The sequence below is a fragment of the Amaranthus tricolor genome, chromosome 1, assembly GCF_026212465.1.
Source record: "Amaranthus tricolor cultivar Red isolate AtriRed21 chromosome 1, ASM2621246v1, whole genome shotgun sequence".
NCBI classification, from domain to species: Eukaryota; Viridiplantae; Streptophyta; class Magnoliopsida; order Caryophyllales; family Amaranthaceae; genus Amaranthus; species Amaranthus tricolor.
This window is the reverse complement of record NC_080047.1, coordinates 2,787,050-2,806,224: the sequence shown is the minus strand read 5'-3', so window position 1 is coordinate 2,806,224 and position 19,175 is coordinate 2,787,050. Positions and strand designations below refer to the sequence as shown.

Below are 19,175 nucleotides of genomic sequence, written 5' to 3'. Positions count from 1 at the left end.
AAGGTTTCTTTTTATATGCTTACGGATGTCGATTTTGGCGGTGATACAAAGTTTTATTTAACCGCAAGTACACGGTGTACAACTATACATGTAGTACGCGGTCCGAAAGCAAGGAAGCTTAGACTAATGTATATTAATTAGATTCTAAAAATCACGCAGAGAAAATAACAATGCAGAAGTTGTATGACTTAACATTTTAAGTAGTGGAAATCAATAATAAGAACAAAGGTATCAGTAATTCCCATTATTGCACGTGAATGTGAATTTGCACTTATTATTCACAGAACATGGGTCATAAGTAAAGTATATAAATGAATCTTGTCAATTTCATATTGTGGTCTTATTAATTATCAAATTAAGACCTAATTAATTTTAATCTTATACACCCGTCTTTTTAAATGAATCAATTAAAATGTAACCCAAATTTATCTTAACACCAAGTTAATGTTAATCTCATATTGTTTTCTTATTGATTAAGTTAACAAAATTTTTAACCTAATGTTCATTTAACACATTTTTTTAAAAAAATTCACAATTCCATAAATAACATCACACAGAAATCAATTTATGTACAATTGGGTTCAATCCCTTTACCCTAAAAAGGAAACTACTTAATTAGATATGGTTAAAAACAAGAAATAAATATTTCAAAGGAAAATTAATCAAGAATAATCCAACCTTTTTATGATTTTTCTACAATAATCTTACCCATTGATTAACCATGAATAATCCCAATTTTAAGGAGTATTTGCCTAGAGTAACTTGAGTAATCCAATAACCTGCTATAGTAGGTATTATCAAAAAAAAAAAGTAAACTGAAAATTAATTTAAAATCAGAGAAAAATTTTGAAAACTTATATAAAAAATTATGAATAATAAAAAAAATCATAAATTTTTTAAATATGTTTTTTAATAAATTTTCAACATTTTATTTTAATTTATTTTTTTTTAAAAAATAAAACTTATTATAGCAAGTCATCCGTTTACCGGTTTACTCTAGAAAAATATCACTCAAAGTTGAAATTATTTATGGTTAATCAGTAGGTGGAATTATTATAAGAAAATTATAAATAAGTTGGATTATTCTAGGTAATTTTTCCCATTTCAAATTGAAATATAAAACTAAAATTAACATATAAATAACATAAAATAAATAAATAAATAAAACTGAAAACAAAGACCAGAAGACACTTTAAACAAAACTAAAACATTATAAAATCAATGAAGGATAACATTTATTTAAAAAGCAGAAAATGGAAAACTATAGAGATGTCAAAGTCAGAAAAAAAGCTTAATGAAAATAGAGTGATACAAGGGATAATATTGCTACATCAAAACCTAAAATATGGATTAATTAGTTGAGAAAAGATATTAAAAATGGAGTATAATTAACTTAGGATAGCTGAAACCACAAATTTTATATTAGGTTTGACTCGCGTGAATTTAAGTTGGCGTAAAACAATTATAACTTTCAGCTTAGGCATTTCTTTGGAGTGTATAATATGGCGTTGGAACGCTCTCAAAATCCTCTTTGCATTTACACTAGTCTTGCAACATTTTGACTTGTTTACCTAAAGTTACGAAAATTGTGAAATATGTCAGATTTTGCCTCCAAACCTTTTAGAATTTTGGTTGTTTTAGTTAATTTTCTTCTTTTCACTTCCTTATTTAGCTTTTCAATTCTTCTAAACCTTGTATTTTTTTTTTATAGAAAACGTTAATTTTACATGCAAAACAAATGGAGACAAAAAAAAAAAATCCCATTCAAGCATAAAATGCAAATGGAAAGTAGACAAATGGCATATAAACGCATCGTTAAAACTCATATTATGGAAAAATCATATAAAATATGGATTTACATGCGGTCTTCTGCATGATCTTCCATCAGACACATTTATATTTTGTGGTTCCTTTTATTCGACTTCCTCTAATCCCTATTGTCATTATTGCAATGATATTAATTGGTCTGTTGTACACTGTTTTGTTACTTTTTAGGTTGCTAGTAAATGAAAAACTTTAAAGATTTGTTTGGAGTACAAAATCTGTGAAAGAAGGTTATTTCCAAAATTAGTTGTGTTGACTTGGTGATTTTATTAGTTTATTCAAGAAAGCTGTGTCTTTTAGTAAAGACTTGTTATCAAATATTAATAAATCAGTAGTTTCTATTCATCTATTGTGTTAAATCTATTATGTTTGGTAATTGATTTGAATTACAGGAATTATATTTATGATTCTGATTTTAATCTCAAAAACTTATATATTGCTCAGGTTGGACAGAGAGCATGTCGTCTTTTGGGAAGATTATACGGTATAATAATACAGGGCCGGCCCCAGACAAGGGCAAGGTGGGCCTGTGCCTAGGGCCCAAGAAAAAATAAGATAAAAATTGCTTTTAGAGGGTTTAAACTTGAGACATCATGTTTCTAAGTAGAGCAATTAACCACCTAAAGTGCTTTTAGTGATAAAAGTTACCTTAATTAGCAATTATAGAATTATAAATGTATGTTTATCAATCAAAAAGTGGGATTAAGCCCAATTACTAAAATTAAATTAGTAATTAATACTTTTTTTTTGGCATTTACTTTTTCTATGATTAATCCTTTATTCATTTAAATTATTCATTTTTATTTTTTAATATATTATCTTTTTTTTTTTTTGTAATGTAGTACTTTTGTTTTTATTTGATCGGTTTTATGTTTGTTGGTTTAGAGCAAATCAAATTTGTAGATGTTAAATATTTTTTTTTCATTTTCAAGGAAAATAGAGTTCTTTTTATGGATTTTTATGTGATTCTTTTAGATTGATTGTCCACGTTCAATCTTTTTGTTAAAACTGGACAATAGAAAATGAAAAAAAGGAGTGTATAAAATGTATAATTTTCCTGCACGTGGGGTTAAGGGGATTTAAGTTGTACAACCACATCTTTTAAATCTTAGATCAACTTTTGATGTTGTAAGTATTTTTTATTAAATTAACTTTTACTTTTAAATAGTTAGAGTTGGAATATTTTATTAATTCAGGCTCTAATATTAGTGATTTTATATATAAAAAAAAATCTTATTTGAATTTTGTATTTTGTATTGACATGTAAAAAATTATTCGACATAATAAATATTTTTTTATTAATCAATATTTTTATATAGTGCGGGCCTATTATATATTTTTCACCCCCGATATATGCAATTGAAGAAGGAGCTGGAACTTGTAGTGGGAAACCTAGGAAGAAGGTAATCATAGCTGAATCTGGAGAGATGCTCAAGAACAAATGGGACGAGGACCCAGCCAAACTTTAGGTATTTTCTTTCTTTCGAGTGTAGAAGAAGGGTAACCACATGGTTTGATCTCTATACGCTGTATCTTGTTCATACATGTCAAAATGGTGGCGAAAGCGATAGCAAAATTATAAAATCGAGTTCCACCATTCGTTCTTCGCTCCTAGCAGTTTCTTGATGATGATTTAGGAAGTAGTCGTATTAGCTCATCTTTGTTGGTAACGTGTAGAGACATGTAACTTAGTTTCCTTGTAAATGGCGATCCGATTTTATCCCATCAGAATTCTTAAGTTGCAAAATGATACAAATTTCAGACAAAGTTTACACTTTTGCCTCATTTTTTTTGGCTCCGAAAAAAATATACCTTTTCTGTTTTTTTAATTAAAAGCTGATCGTAGGGCATCAAAATAGATAAACACAAGTGGTTTGTGGTGCAATTAAAAAAAAAAACAAATGAAGTATTATAATAAACATATTTTAGGTCCTTAATATTTAGCTTTCCATTGAGATTTTAAAATATGTTAAATGCTCTTTTAAATTTTGATATGTAAAAGAAAATGATAAATTTACGTTAAAGATATGAATTAAAAATATACAAGCCCACTTAACATATTAATTCATTATTCCAATTGAAACGAAACAGGATGACATTGATTAGTTATGTTGTTCTTTGTATAGTTGATAGTGTTTACAGAAGCCATTGAGTAGCTTCGTTCAAAGACGAAATTTGCAATCAGATTTTTGTGCATTTTGACCCGCAAACCCGGCATCGACCCAGGCAGAGTAACCTCCTTCAATATTGGCAACATGCTCATAACCCTGTTAATACACATGCTTATGTTCTTTATTTATGCTCAAATTGTGAACACCTTATTAATAATTTTAATGTCAACGTTTCGTTAGACAATATAGAAGTATACAGATATACTTCCTCTGTTCTATTTTAGTTGCAACATTAGGATTTTTCACGCGGATCAATGCACTAAATTCGTCCTTAAAATCTCTAATTATGTATAATAAAAAATTATAAAAACTTGATATTAATAATCTTTACACCGAGACGAATCAAACAAGATCCCACTTCACTATGTTTTAACTTATAGATTAAAAATTAATCACAGATTAAGAGAGCTAAGTGAATAGTGTATATACTTCCAACGTTGCAAGTAAATTGGAACGGAGGTAGTACATAGTTACATACCTCATTCTGCAGATCAATTGTGGCTTTGAGGCCTCTTCCGCCGCTATTGCAAGCCTGACCAAATTCTTAAGTGTTAGAGCATATAATATATACTGGAGCTTTAACCATTAGCTTAAGTTTTTAGTTGAGTTGATTCGTTGATATGGTATTAAAAGCCAACATGACTAAAAATCATAAATTCAAATCTCAATAACCCCTCAAATTCAAATAGCTATTTGTTGGACAGTTTACACATATTTAGTCTTAATTGTTGTATACTGTTAGTTGTGTTATGGGCTTTGTTTAGTTGCACATTAATTGTTTAACTTAGGCCCACTTAATTGATTGTACATGTATATATATACTCATGCTGAATATATAAAAGGAAGAAACCCTATTCACCTAATTTTATCATCACTATTCCTCCTCGTTTGAGAAGACATATTAGAGTAAGGCCTTATTCCTTAACAAGTATTTGGTAAAACTTTTGAGCTAATCAGCTAAGTTGTTAGCTTTGACATAGATAATGACTACCAGGTATTGGAAATGATACATCCTTCTAAGGCTATGTGAGGTCGCTAAAATATTAATTACATTAATTAATACGTAATTTTGTCATAAATTTTCAGTTTAATATGATTTTGAATTTTAAATGATATAATAATGTTTATACATTAAGGTTATTTACAAAAAATTTTAATTTTAAAAATATCTGCCTAAAAAATTTATTATTTATTTTATTTATTCTAAAAAATTACTACCTTTGCACATGTATATACATATTGTTAGAGTATATAACATATCTTGGGGCCTCAACTAACATATCTTGGGGCCTCAAACATCAGCTTAAGCTGATGTTTGAGGCCCCAAGATATGTTATATACTCTAACACGCCCCCTCACACGAGACCCCATTTAAATGAGGGGTGGTTGAGATTCGAACCCGTGACCTCTCACGTTGGCTCTGATATCATGTCAAGGAACCAACTCAACCAAAAGCTTTAGCTGATGGTTGAGGCCCCAAGATATGTTATATACTCTAACACATATACCTAATATAGACATAGTAGTTATTATTACTACGCAATGACTTACAAGTTTATAAACTCACTTCTTTTAATGTAGATAAAAGTAAAGGATATTTTGTAAATTTTGAATGTAGATAAGTAAGGATGTTAAAGCAATTTGGTTAAGGAACAACTCACAACTAATACCAAGAAATGTAAGACTAAATTTTTAATATGTACTTCTACTATGAAAATCACTCAACAAAGATTATGTTTGCCTTAATTATTACAATCGTTTTTTTTTTTTAAAAAAAAAAATTATTACATCTAGTACACCTTTGAAATGTGATATTAATTACTAATAACAAACTAATAAAAAATACACGTGCTTAAAAATGAGAGCTTCATTGCCTCAAAAACTAAATAACACATTTCATAAAATTTTACACTGACATTTATAACTATTAATGTAAAAAACCAAACAAATCGTTAGCTAGATTATAAACTTATAATTGATCTTATAGCTTATTTATTATATTTAATACTTATTGTCTTACCACAACCAATTGATCACCCTTCTGGGTAACTTCTGAAACTTGAGTGATGAAGTCTGGATTTTTTACTCGTCCTGTCATGTATTTAATAATAAATCATCACGTAAATGTATATATGCATATTATATTTGTTCAATAAATCTTAAATTTAATCTACTTATGATTAGTTTTATTTTTATTTGCTAATTGATATGCACAATTAATGAAAAACAAATAGATCCATATATTAAGATGCACTTCCTCTAATTCTCAATATCTGCTTCATCAAACTAAGTTATTTTTATAGGAAAAGTTCTTGAATTAATTGGTTATATGTTGTTCAATTGCTTGAATCATATCATATAAATAAATAAAACATAAAAGATTTTTCTAACCTATCCACCTAGTTTAGAAATATGGAGTACATACCATCTTTGGTAATGAACATGTAAGGGATGTTTAGAGCACCTTCAAAATGTCCCTTTTCAAATTCCTCTTTTGTCCTGCCAATTTACGTAAGCTTTTATTATTACAAATTAAAATAATTTGAAAACATAAATAAAATCCTATATACTATATAGTAGTATCTGTTTTAGGGATAGAGATAAGTTGTAACCAAAATTAATCCCTCAAAATTGGAATTAAAAGCAATTTATAGAAATTTAAACCGAAATCAGTATCATTTGAAAATTAGAACAATTTTATCAAAAATCAAAAATATAAAGGGGCAGTTTTGATAGTATTGAGTTAAATTTATATTAACATTTCACATACTTTATTCACGTTTTTTAAAACGATTTATCTAAAAGTTTAGATAATAAATTTAGTAATTATTTTGAATTTAATAGAATATATATTCTAAAATAGGTAAATTTGATAATATTTTAGATAATATTTCAAATAAAATTTTAAATAGTTACCAATTTTATTATTTAAATTTATACACCTAATTAATACATAGGTTAGAAAAACCGTATTTTAAATGACTAATTACAAATGGTTTTGAATTTAAATACTCAAATCAACTTGAGAAATACAACATATGATTGTATGAACATATGCATTAATCTCATTCTTTAAATCAAAAAATAACTTTACCATTTTCACATAGGAAATTTAAAAATATTATTTTCCCTAGTAATAGACTTTTACTCCAATATAAGCCAATAGCCATGGATTAAAGTTCCCACAAGATAATAGAAAAGTAGTAGGCATTCAACATTTTAGGTATTTCACAATCATAATTACTAAACTTTTGTATAAAAATAGTAAGCTGTATTATGTACATAACATAATTTCCAAAATATTCTTACGAAATACTTCAAAAATAATTAGAGATAAAAAGCAAAGTATCACCAATTAAGAGTCTTGTGTAGGTCACCTTGGTAGCTAGGATAGTCATAAAGCTCAATTCTTAAAATATAATATCAAGAAAAATAAAGACATTGTCCGTAAAAATCATTGTAATCCATCCATTACAAATATTTGGAACAACCAAAATTAAATTAATTCAATTTATTTAAGCTGTTACACAAATGCATATTTATATTCATCCTATAATAATTGATTATTGTTTGAACTATTTATTAAAATTCCAAGTAATATTGAAAAATTAAAATTATTTATATTCGATAATACTAATTATTTGTCTTGACTTACCTTACGTCTAAATATCGATATCCGATATTAAGAAGACCTTTAGCCGTGTAAACATCAATATTTTTAGCTTCTTCCAAGGACCTAAATAATGACAAAGTAAATAAGTACAAGAAAAGAAAGGAAAAACAGAAATAGAACACATGACAATATGATCTTACCTGTGTGAACCATCCATGGATGAAAAAGTTTCAAACTTTGATGCTTTTCAACGTAACTTAAAGAACAATGAATAGATACGATTGGTCGTTTGATAGCTCGCAAGGCGCAAGCCTATATATATTGTTATTACAAGCGATTAAGGGGTAATAATAATACATTTTTAATAATATGATCAGCATCATTGTATTTATTGTATTCCGCTAATAAAAACTATGATAACGCTCTAGAAATGCATGAAAGACGAAAACCCATACCTATAATGGAGGATGCGGTCAAATAAAGCCCGGCTCGAGAAAGAGGTCTAGATAAAGAGATTCCTACAACAAGAGAGAATGAGTGAAGTTAAATCCGCAAGTCTGCATCTAACAACACAAGCTGAACAATTAGCTTAAAATAGAAATAAAAAAATAAAAATAAATGAGTAGATGAGTTATATGTGTTAGGCAAAGAACAAGAACAAATACGGGTAATACGTGAGAAAAAGTATCAGTAGTGTGAGACACGAATTATGTGTCTCCAACTACACTTATCCCTATTTTCTAATCAGTTCCTCAATCCTTTTAAAATTGCTACTAATAGCAAAATATTATTATAATATTTATTCTTACAACATGTAACTATCACTAGTTAATTTAAAAGGACAACAAAGGAGCGGTGAACAAGAGAATCCGACTTGAATTAAATTAATGTACCTTTAAGCAATGGAGTGAAACTTCTGGAGAAACGTTTCTTTTCCATAGGAACTTCATGGATCTATTTTATTGTTTATATTTTCTTAGGAATTGTTCAAAGTCAATATGATGTTCTTGGACATTATTTGGAATCAGATGAAGCTTCTGTAGGTGATCATGCATTTCATGCTATTTGTTTAATATTGTAAATAAACTCTACGAAACGTTTCTACTTAATATAAATAATGTTAATAAGGAAAGTTTCGGAACTTGTAGGTATAAACTTGCACAACCGAATGATAGTTGATAAATTATTTCAACCATATGATATGAGATTATAAAATAGTTAACAAATACTCCCACATGTTTAGTTGTATTGATTGTTAATTCAATAATACAACTAATCTAATCTTTTATGGCAGATGCTAATAAAGAATGCCCCAGGCGTTTATTGATTAACAATAATATTAATATATTTAAAAGAGTAAATTAGAAAATAAAATAAAAAATAAATATAAAAAAATATATATGCATTATTTGGCGATAGATTTTAAAATTTATGCTATATTATATAATACAATTAATATTTATATATTTAAGAGTTTATCATATATTCAGATTTATTATCATCTAATTAAGTTCAAATATATTATGATCTAAGTTCAATTATACTATCATATACTCAAATTACTAAAATTTTACTTTTTGGCATTATTCAATTATTACTCTCAATTTGTATTTTATTCTTAATTTATAAATTACAATATATTCAAGTGAGATTTTGTTTGATTAATTAAAATGCAAAGAATATTAATATCCACTTTTTATAATGTTTCGTTAAATATAATAAAGAATATTAAGCATTAAATAAATGTATTGAAAAACGTAAAAAGTAAATATCTCATTTTCAGTTAAAAAAAGCGTGTATTATTATTTAAGTTTAAAATTTATTTTATTCTTTTTAATTATAAACGCCTCTAGGACGTCTCTTAGCAAGATCCAACTTGTATCCCACTATCATGCAAGTTCAGGTGTACATTTTTGGCGTACACATCGAAAGCTTGTAGCGCCACGGTTGGGGCTCGAATCTGTCAACCAACCATTTATACAAATTGTTGGAGAAATGGACTCTCTAAGAGACGCATTAGATATATGGGTTAAATAACCCAATTAATACAAATTAAAGAGAAAATAAAAATGTGATTTTTTGTTTTGAGGTCGTCTTTTCAAGAGACGGTCTCTCACAAGAGTAGCTGGACTGTTTATTATGCAACTTATAATTGAAGCAAGTCTTAAACGGGTCGGACGGACTCTGAATAGGTCCTCTATTAACATAACATATGGCTGGACTGGATATGCACACTAAACGAGCCTTCATATTTATTTCTGGTGATTAATTGATTAGTGGAACACAAATTCTCCAATGAGACGGCCTTTTTGAAAGACCAATTCCTTTGACAGGCCCAATGTTTTTTTAGAAAAAAATTTAAAATTAAAAACAAACATGCACTTTTTAACCTATTTTAACCTATTAAAGTTGATGTTTTAACATATTAAAAGTTGGTATTTTAACATATTAGAGTTGATTTTTATCCTATTAGAGTTGGTGTTTTAATCTATTGGAGTTGGTGTTTTAACCTATTAACGTTGGTATTTTAACCTATTGGAGTTGGTATATTAATCTATTTAAATTGATATTTTAACATATTGAAGTTGCTATTTTGACCTATTGAAGTTTGTGTTTTAATGTTTAAAGTTGGTATTTTAATCTGTTTATCATGTTTTATGCTGCTTAAATTGGTCACTAAAAAGTTTTTTTCTATATATTTTCATTACCACTCAATACTTACTCCCTAAATGGTAATTCAAGTAAAGCAAAAATGAGATTAATGAAGTAAAAGAGACAACACGATCAAAATTAAACTAATTTTACATTATTATTCCTATAATTTAATACAAACTACCAAACAAAACAGAAGGGTAGATAAACACAAACGCAAAATGGAAAACTTGTTTTGGCTGCCCATCAAAGTATATACCAATCTAAACGTATATCAAACTTGATCCGATCATAGGATCTGAACAACCCGCTTACAACCCATGTGATTGAGTATGTGACTAAGAAGAATACGACGTCGTTTTGCAGTCGTTTTCCTTATCATTCCCCATCTCACTTATCAGTGATCATCATCGGACTCATCATCAAACATCCGTTGTTCTTACCTTTCTCACCTCAAATCAATTTAGTCAAACCCCTCAAATGTTCATAATTTCTCACAATTCAATTTCCCCTTTAATCTCTTCTTCTTAATCTAGCTAAATCTTTTCAATATTACTCTTTTTTCTACTTTCTTTTCGCTCAAAAATGGCTTCCATGGAAGAATCCAACAAAAGCTCCAATCTTTATGATTCTTCATCTTCCGCAGCACAACCCCTTTTATCAAAACCCTATCCTACTCCTTCAATCGAAGAATATCAACCTCAACAACAATCTTTACCTCAATCTGCTTCTGATAATACCCAATTCCTTCAAATTGCTTATAATTATGGTCCAAGACCTTTCAAGGACTTGCCTTTTCTCATCCTTTTTCTTCTTTTCTCTATTTGCTGTTTTGGGTTTGGTATTTTCTCAATTGCCCATAAAAATTCTAACTTTTCTTCTGTTTCTTCCTTTTCCTATGACCCCACCTCCTCATCTTGTGTCAAACACACCATTTCCAATCATGGGTCTTTTCTTGATTTTTATGGGTTTTCCAATTTTAAGTCTTCCTCTGATGAATTTGTAAGAGGGTTAGTATGGGTACTTGTGATTACTTTTATTTTGAGTTTACCTATTGTGTGGGGTGTGTTATTGTTGCTTAAACATTACACTAAGCAGCTTGTTTATGTTTCACTTCCTTTCTTTGTTGTGATTCCAATTGGTGTAAATGTTTATTGGTTTGTTGCCTGCACAATTAGTTCTTCATGTAGTGATGCATTGCCACTTGCTTATAGGATACTGGTTATGCTGTTTGTTTTCTTGGTCATTGGGGTTATTGTGTGGATTTTTGTCCTTAATTGGCATAGAATTGAGCTGACTATTAACATAATTGGTGTTGCATCGAATGCCCTTTCGAGGAATTTAGGGTTGTTTGGTGTTGTCCCATGTTTAAAGCTTGGGTTGTTGGTTTACTATGTGCCATTTGTTGTGTTCTTGGTGTTCGCGCGGTATAATGGGAAGATTGTACCTCATCAATCTAGAGGAGAGTATCATTGTGCTTGGAAGCAAGATAGTTGGGTGGGTGCTTATTATGCATTGGCAATATTGACAATGTTGTGGTCTGCAACTGTGATGTTGGAAGCTAAGGCTTATGTGGTTAGTGGGACTATTGCTCAGTGGTATTTCTCAAAGGATGATTCAAACCCAAAAAGAAAAATCAGAAGTTCTTTGAGGTGATTCCTTCCCCTTGTTTATTATCCATGATGCTTGTAATACTACATATATTGTAAGTTGTCAATAGTTCTGATGTGTTTGTGTACTTAAACCTCAAATATGACCTTATGAGTTGATTTGTTTTTATTCATATAGAAGTACCCCGTCTTTTGGAAATAAGGCTTTGGTATTGTATGTATATAAACCTGAAAACAATGCATATGGAGCAACAAGGTGTTGCATTTGCTAAGACCTCTTAAAGTGCGAGGCGTTTAAAAGGGCGGTCTTTTGCAGTGAGCAAGAACAATGTGAACCTTTTTTTTATAAGATAAATTGATATCTTGGAGAATTGGTAGCTTTTTCTTAAGTTGGTCATATATACCAATGCGTTTATCATTAGCCAAGTGGCTGCAAATGCGCTTGTACGAAAGCTACAGGATTTAATCTATCATTTTGAGATAAAATTTTGGTATCGCTAACAAGGCTCCATAGGATCGCACATTGAATTATGTACAGTTGTTATTAACGTGAAGTTTATAAAGACGATGTTTACTACCAAAGGTCAATTAGAAAGAATATCTTTGTTATCATGAATAAGAGTAAGATTCCATATATTGCAATGTCAAACTTAGGCGGGAGCCACTTAATGTATTGGGTAATTAGATGTTTTAGAAATGCAGTTTTGGTAGTTGCGAATTAGATTGCTATATTCAAGTCTTACCGTGTGACCCATATAACGTAGAAACTGTTCAAAGTTTGATGAAAGATGCAAGTTTGTTGCATTTCCTGTACCTAAATCTTGTTTCTATATGGTTAGCCCAGTCATGTGGTTGCTAATATGCATGTTAGTATAAAAATGAAGCTCTCGGTATACAGTATACAATACTCACCTACAAATCACAATGACATCTTGTGGTGCTCAGGGAGAATAAGAAGTTTATACTCCTCTTGCTTTTGCAATTTTGCTTACTATGATGTTTGTAGTAAATATGGTACGTGGAAGCCAATGAGCTTTACATATACCATTTGTATGCTTAAGATCTTATTTTACAACCTAAATTGTTCCCACATAATGGTTTAAGTAAAGGTCTTCTAAATTCAATTAAATTTCTCTAAATACACTGTCCATTTGTATACTTTTTAAAAATAAATCCATCTCACTGTAACATAATTCGCTAGTTAATTCGCTATTCATTCAAATGACCCTAAAATAGCCTAAAATCGACCATAGTTCACTTTTGTTGATTCGCGATTCGCAAGGAGATTAGTGAATCATGTGAGTATGTGACAGTGATCCATCTTTCTTATTCGTCAAATTGTTACTCATTTTATTTCACCTAGCTGTGAATCTTATCAAACAATCAGCATCTTTATGCACATCATCTTTGTCAGTTACACTACCTGCGGACTATGGTGCATAACGAAGTTATTTTCTACCTTGATCCTTGATTCTTTGTGGTTCTACATTTGTGTTGATAGTTCGATAAAAATCAACCGGTCTTTTCCAAGTAGGATTTGTCATAGTATCTGCGCTAGTAATAGTATTTTATACCTCACTTTGTGCAGTTTGTAAAGATAGAGATACTGTGTGTTGAAACTTGTGGGCTATATGAAGCGTAAAGTGAGTTTGTTTGTATTATTAGTTCTATAACATGTCCTATTCTCCCATTGTCAATTGTATTTTAAAGAGGCACATATTTAGCTGTTTCGTCTCTCCTAGACCCTATTATAATTTTTGTGTAAAAGATTGAGCATATTTCATATGATTTCCCATTGCAGTGCAAAACATAGGGAAGAGAATATGAGAAAGATTATCTTCCGTTTCTCTTTCCATGTTGCTAGTGGGTCTGATGTAAATAGTTCACTTTTTCATACACTTATTACGTTGCGCTAGAGTTTGTTCAGTTTGGTTGACAAGAGTTACTACTTTTGTTTCTGTCCTACAACCGTTTACCTTTTAATGGTGAAAATATATGCTACGATTTGGATCGAGATATGTGTTTTAGTTGTGCTGAGCTAAGAGTAAAAAAAGCTGAAATTGGTAACAAATAACAATGATGCTCGATGATGATAAACACACAAGAGTTTGACATGGTCAAGTTACATGACCTACAATCGCGAGGAGATGGATTCTAGAAAGTTAGCATGCTTATGCCAAACGTAAGTAAACAAAATTTACAGTTCACTCTCTCCCCTACAGCCCTAGGCCCTTAGTAGGTAGTACTACAAGGATTTGGGCAATGTATCAATCTCTGCACCTGAGTAAATTTGTGGACTTACATTTTTATTAGCACTACATTTGGTGGGCTTACATTTTATTAGCATTAAAAATTATTGGGCTGATCCCATCACCTATAATTTATAAAGTGATCAATTACAGAAGTGGGCTAATTTTATGGGTCAGTTTCATGATGAAACGATTTCATACAAGACGAGCTGATAAATGTATGTGATAATTTTGTTGAACCTGAGAGCAAAACACACATCATGTAGCCAACCCCATATCTTTGAGATTAAGGCTTTGACATTGTTGTTGTGAGAGCACACATCAAATTATTTTCAGATTCTCGACTTCTATAGTCTTGATAAATACAAAAGTTGAACTTAAGCCAAACTTATCCTCGAGAGTTTAGAAGGACAGCTCTGAAGATTAAAAGCATCTTCAAACTAGTAGTTTACGCTGGCTTTTGGATAATAATGTTGAGGAGTATTTGTGTAACAGATATGATATAAGGGTTTCAATTTGTATTTTCTCTGATCAAAAATCTTACCAATTATTGCAGAAACGCATTTGGCCCGTCAGCTGGAACTATATGCTTTTCTGGGTTAATAATGTTCGTTGTGCGCATGGTGCGTGCTGCTGTTGATGGTGCAAGACAAGAAGATGCTACGGGAATTGTGAAAGTTCTTAGGTGTTGTGTCAATGTTTTGCTGGCAACTGTTGATTTCCTAAACAAGTTCACCATCAACTTTGCTGCTATCACTGGTGAAACTTATTGTACGTCTGCTAGGATGACTTATGAACTTTTGAAACGTAATCTTCTCTCAGCTGTTTTTGTGGAGACAATTTCTACACGCTTACTGGCTGGAATAATCTTCGTCCTTTCAGCAATATATGCCGTTGTGGTAAGTAATTAACATTGTTTAGTCTTATTCGTCATTTTGACAGTAGGTAGACAAGCATTCGCGACTTAATATTTGCTTAATGAAGTTTATTATGATGTACTTTCGTTTTCTAATACCCATATATTACGTTCATCCCAAACCGTCTGAATTGGTGCTAGTTAGGGCGTTTCAGCGTAACAGTTTAAGCACCTATTTGTAGTATAAATGTACAATAAGGCCAAAACACTCCTTTAAAAAGATATCACAATTCAGTTAAGTAGTTAGTTTAGGTCTCGTTTAATGGCGTAGTTAGTTTAGGTCTCGTTTAATGGCGTAGTTAGCTAGTTTCAAAACATTACAACTAGCGATCCAAATTAGAAATACCGTTTTTAAGATTTCCTCTACGGCTACCATAACATCTTCCCCCAGCTCCCTAGCACCAAACAAGCCCCGACTCCCAACATTTACGTACAATTTCCAAATTTAATATGTAACTTTATAAACCCGTGAAATTTTGATATGGATCATGCTTACACAATCGGCTAATCTGTGAAATGTTTTAGGTGTGTGCCATCCTAAATGGTATAACTGATCTTGGTGTATATTCCTATTACGTTGCCCTACTGGCTTGGTTGCTGCTGTTTTTGGTGCTCGGTTTCTTCATACATCTTCTTGAGGACGTGATCGACACAATCTACATATGCTATGCCATTGATCGGGACAGAGCAGAAGTCAATAAACCCGAGGTTCATGATGTTTATGTTCAGCTTCCTATAAGTAGGAGCATCCGAACACCGCTCGTGTAAATTATACACTAGTTTCCATTTCTTTTTTTTTTTTCTTGTGTGGTTAAATTTTCATCTTTGTAATTCTAATTTGTTATCCCACTTTGTTGACTCCTAGTGGGCTGTGAATATCTTTCTTTGGTTCATTTGTAGAATTTGAAGTTTTGAATTACAATAAATTTAACAAATGGAGGTGGAATTCTTCAAGAAACTATATGAGGAGTGAATTTGTTGTCTCTCTTCTTTTTTCAATTGTTTGCCGTTTGTTCACCATAGTGAGCCATTCTAAATTGCTATTTTGATCTACTACTTTACATCTAAAAATAATTGACTCATCTAGATTATAGGTAGAATCGTGAAGTTGCTAAATTTTATCATTTTAATATTGGAATAAATTTTAAAAAGTACGATCATAACATAATTCAATGATTTAACGATTCGATTTTATAAATTTAGTTTCAATTATTTTCAAAATTTTCTTACGTACCATGTATTACTAATGTGTCTTACATATACACATATTTTTCAAATATCCTATACTTATAATTTTTTTCTAAAAAATAAAATTCAATGATATAAAGTTTTAAAATTATTGTTGACATGTTTTCGGTTTCATTCTTAAAATGAAATCAAAGAAACTTAAAGTTAACAAATCTCAACTTTTAAAACAAATAATCAGGAAAAAATCAAATTAAATAATTTAGTATATTTAATTTTATTTGTAAAATCGTACGATCTTATTACAATTCAATTCTATTTTGTTCATTTAATTTGACCTCTCTAAACGATTCCAGGTAAAATTTTGATCCTAACAACTTTGGTTAAATTGTTATTTGGACTTATGGGAGTTTCATTAAAATTGAATTTGGTGGTATTATGAAAACTTGTTTGATTTTATATGAAATTAATGACATACATGTAATTAAATGAACTAAAACTCGAAGGTCATGAAAATTTTCACCCCTAAGAAATAATATTAAATGCAAATCATTTGTAAGATATTTATAAAGAATAATATCTCAAGATACTCAATCAATGATATTATGTATTATCTCAATCAGTGATATCAATACACTCGTTAGCAATACTTTTTTAATGAAATTTAACTCATTAATTATTCTTAGTTAATAATTAATAATTAAAATGAAAATAATTATTTTAAAATATAGCAATTGATCGATTTCCAATAAAATATAATATTTTAACACAAATTAAGATTTATTTATAAGTAAATGCCAATTACCAACAATTTCAAACTTAATGTATAAAGTTTGATAGCATTTATTTTATTAAGTTTATTGTAGTGGCACCATAGAATTATACCCTTCAATTAAAAGTAATAAGCATGTTTTTTCATGATGTCAACACAACTCATCGTTTTATTACAAGAATTTATTTAATGAAAAATTGTGAAAATAGCAATTAGTTCCCTTATTTTGGGGTATAAATTTACTCTAGGAGAGGGTAAAAGAATTCTTTACCTCTAATTGAGGAAAATCAACCTCTTTTTTATTCATCTTTATTAATTTACTCTCATTTTACCTCTATCACAATTATTTCAATAATTTCATTTACATCTCGAAGTACTTTTGTTACATTAGTTCAACTTTTTTATCCTCTTATTACTGTAAATCCTAACAACCCCTTAAAGGTAAACAATATACTTTATATCACGTTCACTCTACAAAAATATAGTAAAATCATGCACAAGTTTCTTTTTATAAGCAATACTTCTCATAACATACATGTATGTAAATGGATATTTTTAACAATTAATATCAAATTAATCTAATAAAACCATACAAAAATCAATTAAATCTATTAATAAAACCATAAAAACTCAAATTAATGTACTAAAAAAATGTCTCAATTGAAAATAAAATCAAACTAATTTATAAAAACCATAACAAACGAAGTCTATCAATTGAAATTTTGAGAAACCAAGCCCTAAAACCAAAAAAATAATCCATATATCTAACCTTATATTAAAAAACAAAACTAATGCAATCTCCTCATACCTACTTATAGAACATTTGATATTGCCCATGCCTTTGTAGAGGAACATTATGCACCATAGGAAATTGCATGGGCACATTTGATTGCACTGGCAAAACGGCACCGTATGTTGATGATGCTCCAATACTTTCCACAAATCCTGACCCTTGATCATAGCTCATCCCACCCATAACATTCCTATTAGTGTACTTAAACCAATTATCATCATCAACTTGATTAGTGAACACATTAGGATTGTAGTTCACTAATTGAGGACAATATTGATCTTGATTATGACCATTATTATCACTAATTATTGGATAATTAAACCAAGAAAACGGATTATACCCTTCAACAATATTAGGGTACCCTAGAATTTGATGATGGTCATCACAAAAAATTTGGTCATTAGGAACCATTAGGGTAGAATTAGTTGGTGTTTCTTGATAGGATGGTAATACTAATGCTTCTGCTTGATTAAGGTTACTATAATCATGATTAGTACCATTAATCATGTCAATCCTTTGCTTAACAACCTCTATTTTTTGATCTAAATAACCTAAAAATTCCATAAGTTGTTCTAAACAAAACCCATCAAGAGCAGAATCCCAATTAGGATATTTATTTAAAGCATTTTTACGCTTTATTTTAATCAAATCTTGGCTAGCTTTTCTCTTCCACCCATCAAACATATCATACAAATTTAATGACCTTTTGTTCCTCTCTTCAAGAGGAACCCTTAAAAACCTATCAATTATACCCTTAACCATCTCAGAATCCCTTGATTTACCCAAATCATTAGGGTCACTATCCCCTTTGAAGGCATAAACTTCAGCTTCTAAGGACACTTGTCCTTCTTTATAAGGGTATATTATTATGCAAACCGGTACATTGCATAAAATTGAAAATTCTTGAGCTTTCTTAAGTAACCCTTTTTTTCTTTTATTGTATGTCGTATTTCTAGTTTTTTCCTTAGTTATGAATTCCATTGCTATTTTTGCTCTACCCATAATTGTGGAAACAAAATAATAGAGTTTGCAAAATAAGTAACGCTTTCATATGCATTTCATTCAATATATAGACTTTAAAATTTACATATTTGGAAACAAGATAATTTAATATTTCCTAAAGATACACAAAATAATAATCTACTAAATTAAGATACATTACATATTTTATAAAGATACACAAAATAATAATCTACTAAATTAAGATACATTAGATATTTTATAAAGATGCACAAAATAATGCTCCATTACAGTGACTTTTACAAAAAATTTTGAATTGCGGAGTAAAATATGTTTGTAAACAATTTAATATATCGAAACTTACACAATATATATGATTCTAAGATTAAAACTGATTTTTAATGATTGTAATTGTTTTTACTGATTGTAG

At 29.6% G+C, this 19,175-nt stretch overlaps 3 protein-coding genes across 3 annotated transcripts; 1 reads left to right on the top strand and 2 right to left on the bottom strand.

Annotated features, from left to right (window-relative positions):
- Positions 1 to 3,986: 3,986 nt before the first annotated feature.
- Positions 3,987 to 7,890, bottom strand: LOC130814163 (protein HIGH ARSENIC CONTENT 1, mitochondrial-like). The gene is made up of 6 exons (XM_057680257.1): positions 7,809 to 7,890; positions 7,651 to 7,731; positions 6,421 to 6,494; positions 6,016 to 6,086; positions 4,474 to 4,527; positions 3,987 to 4,091 (listed from the first exon to the last, which is right to left on the bottom strand). Exons 1-6 carry the CDS (start codon positions 7,823 to 7,825, stop codon positions 3,987 to 3,989), a joined length of 402 nt encoding a protein of 133 aa, XP_057536240.1. The 5' UTR covers positions 7,826 to 7,890.
- Positions 7,891 to 10,547: 2,657 nt separating this feature from the next.
- Positions 10,548 to 16,034, top strand: LOC130798873 (uncharacterized). The gene is made up of 3 exons (XM_057661972.1): positions 10,548 to 11,912; positions 14,676 to 15,018; positions 15,561 to 16,034. The coding sequence occupies exons 1-3, from the start codon at positions 10,846 to 10,848 to the stop codon at positions 15,801 to 15,803; spliced, it is 1,653 nt and encodes a 550-aa protein (XP_057517955.1). The 5' UTR covers positions 10,548 to 10,845; the 3' UTR covers positions 15,804 to 16,034.
- Positions 16,035 to 17,800: 1,766 nt separating this feature from the next.
- Positions 17,801 to 18,787, bottom strand: LOC130814094 (agamous-like MADS-box protein AGL82). The gene has a single exon (XM_057680137.1). The coding sequence runs from the start codon at positions 18,785 to 18,787 to the stop codon at positions 17,801 to 17,803; it is 987 nt and encodes a 328-aa protein (XP_057536120.1).
- Positions 18,788 to 19,175: the final 388 nt, after the last annotated feature.